At 33.8% G+C, this 1,699-nt stretch overlaps 1 protein-coding gene across 1 annotated transcript in view; it reads right to left on the bottom strand.

Moving 5' to 3' along the window:
- ADAM32 (ADAM metallopeptidase domain 32) overlaps nucleotides 1-1,699 on the bottom strand; it is a 111,680-nt gene that overhangs the window by 81,985 nt on the left and 27,996 nt on the right. Inside the window, exon 10 of the mRNA XM_014536884.1 lies at nucleotides 665-746. Within this exon, the coding sequence (XP_014392370.1) occupies nucleotides 665-746 (82 nt within the window). The remainder of the gene's footprint in view (nucleotides 1-664; nucleotides 747-1,699) is intronic.

The following is a 1,699-nucleotide window of genomic DNA, read 5'->3' as shown; positions in this document are numbered from 1 at the left end:
TTCTGGGCCAGCTTTAGCTCTGAGGCCTCGCTGCTGAAAACATGGATACAATGTTTCGGTCCGGCTGGGTTTCAGTCCGGCTGTTTTCTGGGGTTTTGTTTACCTTCTTATTTGCAACATAGTATATAGTTGCTTAGACTTGCAGATGAGAGGCCGGCAAGTGAGGCGGGGGACATTGGAGTCCGCAGCAAGCAAGCCTTCCTGCTTGCTTCAGTGCCTGGCTGCCGGCCGCCATCTTGGCTGACAGTTAATTTGCATATACTCACTGATTAGCCAATGAAAAGGGTAGCGGTCGTACGCCAATTACCATGTTTCTCTTTTATTAGTGTAGATTTCTCCAACTTTATCTCTATAAGCAAAATTCTACTCGGGTTACAGAAATTTCTTTGCAGATAATTTTTCATGATACACTATTCTATATATTAAAGAATGCATACACATTTGATATTTTTATTTCACTTTAACTTCTAAATAATTGCAACAAGACACTTGTTCTACAGAATACGTTTCCTTCTGTACACTTCAAATTTTCTTTTATACTTCAAATTTTTAAGTTATCAAAAACAAATGCAGTTTCTAAGTATAAATATAAATGTAAACTATATAAAATAATGCTATAATATTGGGTAATTTTTAAATATATAATTTTAAAATAATTACATACCAAAGCAATCCCTGCAGAATATTGAGCAGTACACATCTTTCCGGGAAATGTTGCTCCCACATCATTTGGATAATCTCTATACCTAAATAAAATAAGTATACATTAATAATTCATTTCAACAAACATTTCAAATGTGAGAATTCCTGCTAATAATTTGTCTGTAGTCATAAAATCCTAGTCTGAAGCAAATTGACTTCCATGTGTACTTAATTGTTTCAAATTAAGGTTTTCTTAATTAAATGAAATTAAGCACTCTGGATTTCTAAAACATATCCAATGAATCCAAGTTTTGTTGGTTTCCTTTACTGTTCTCATCACAGTTGGTTAAGTCTACCAAAGCCTTTAATCAAACATTTTGATTATAAGCATTTTTCTGAATGACAATAAAAACTAGTTTTAATGTATGGATTGAAAATATTCACTGTCATGTAGAAAAGCTCATCAGTTTCTCAGAGGAATAAGTTTCTTATCCTACAATTTAATATTATTTCTGCTTTGAGTAAGAGCCCATACAAATCATTATGTAATAACAGCACTATTTTAAGAGATCTACATAAGTTATTCCATTTAATACTCAAATAAGCCAGTGAAATATATTATTTTTATCCCCACTAAAAAAAAATCAAACATCAGATGCTAAATATGGTAACGTTCTCAATGTAGCACAAATGATAAGTGCCATTAAAGGACTGGAATGTAGACAATCTGAATCCAGATCCATACTCTCAACCACAAGGTATAGAAGCTCCAAACATAAATGTCATCTTTAGAGCCCCAATCAAAACAAACATTCCAGGATATATGTAAACAAGCTTGGTATTCAATTCTCAATTTGAAGTGCCACTTTGGTGTCAACTGCACTTTACTTCACAACTGCATGGGGTATCCACTGCTGCCTTATCATGTCTCTCTGCTATTATTTATACCTAACCCCTCCAGCACTTGTTTTCAAGTATTTGCTCCTAACACCCAACCTTGGCTTTACATTCCAATATTGTTTACACTCTTTCTTCGTCCAAGATAGTTCTCTATTTA

Source organism: Myotis brandtii, unplaced genomic scaffold, assembly GCF_000412655.1.
Source record: "Myotis brandtii unplaced genomic scaffold, ASM41265v1 scaffold103, whole genome shotgun sequence".
NCBI classification, from domain to species: domain Eukaryota; kingdom Metazoa; phylum Chordata; class Mammalia; order Chiroptera; family Vespertilionidae; genus Myotis; species Myotis brandtii.
Note: the sequence above shows the minus strand (reverse complement) of the source record. Positions and strands in the feature narration are given on the sequence as shown.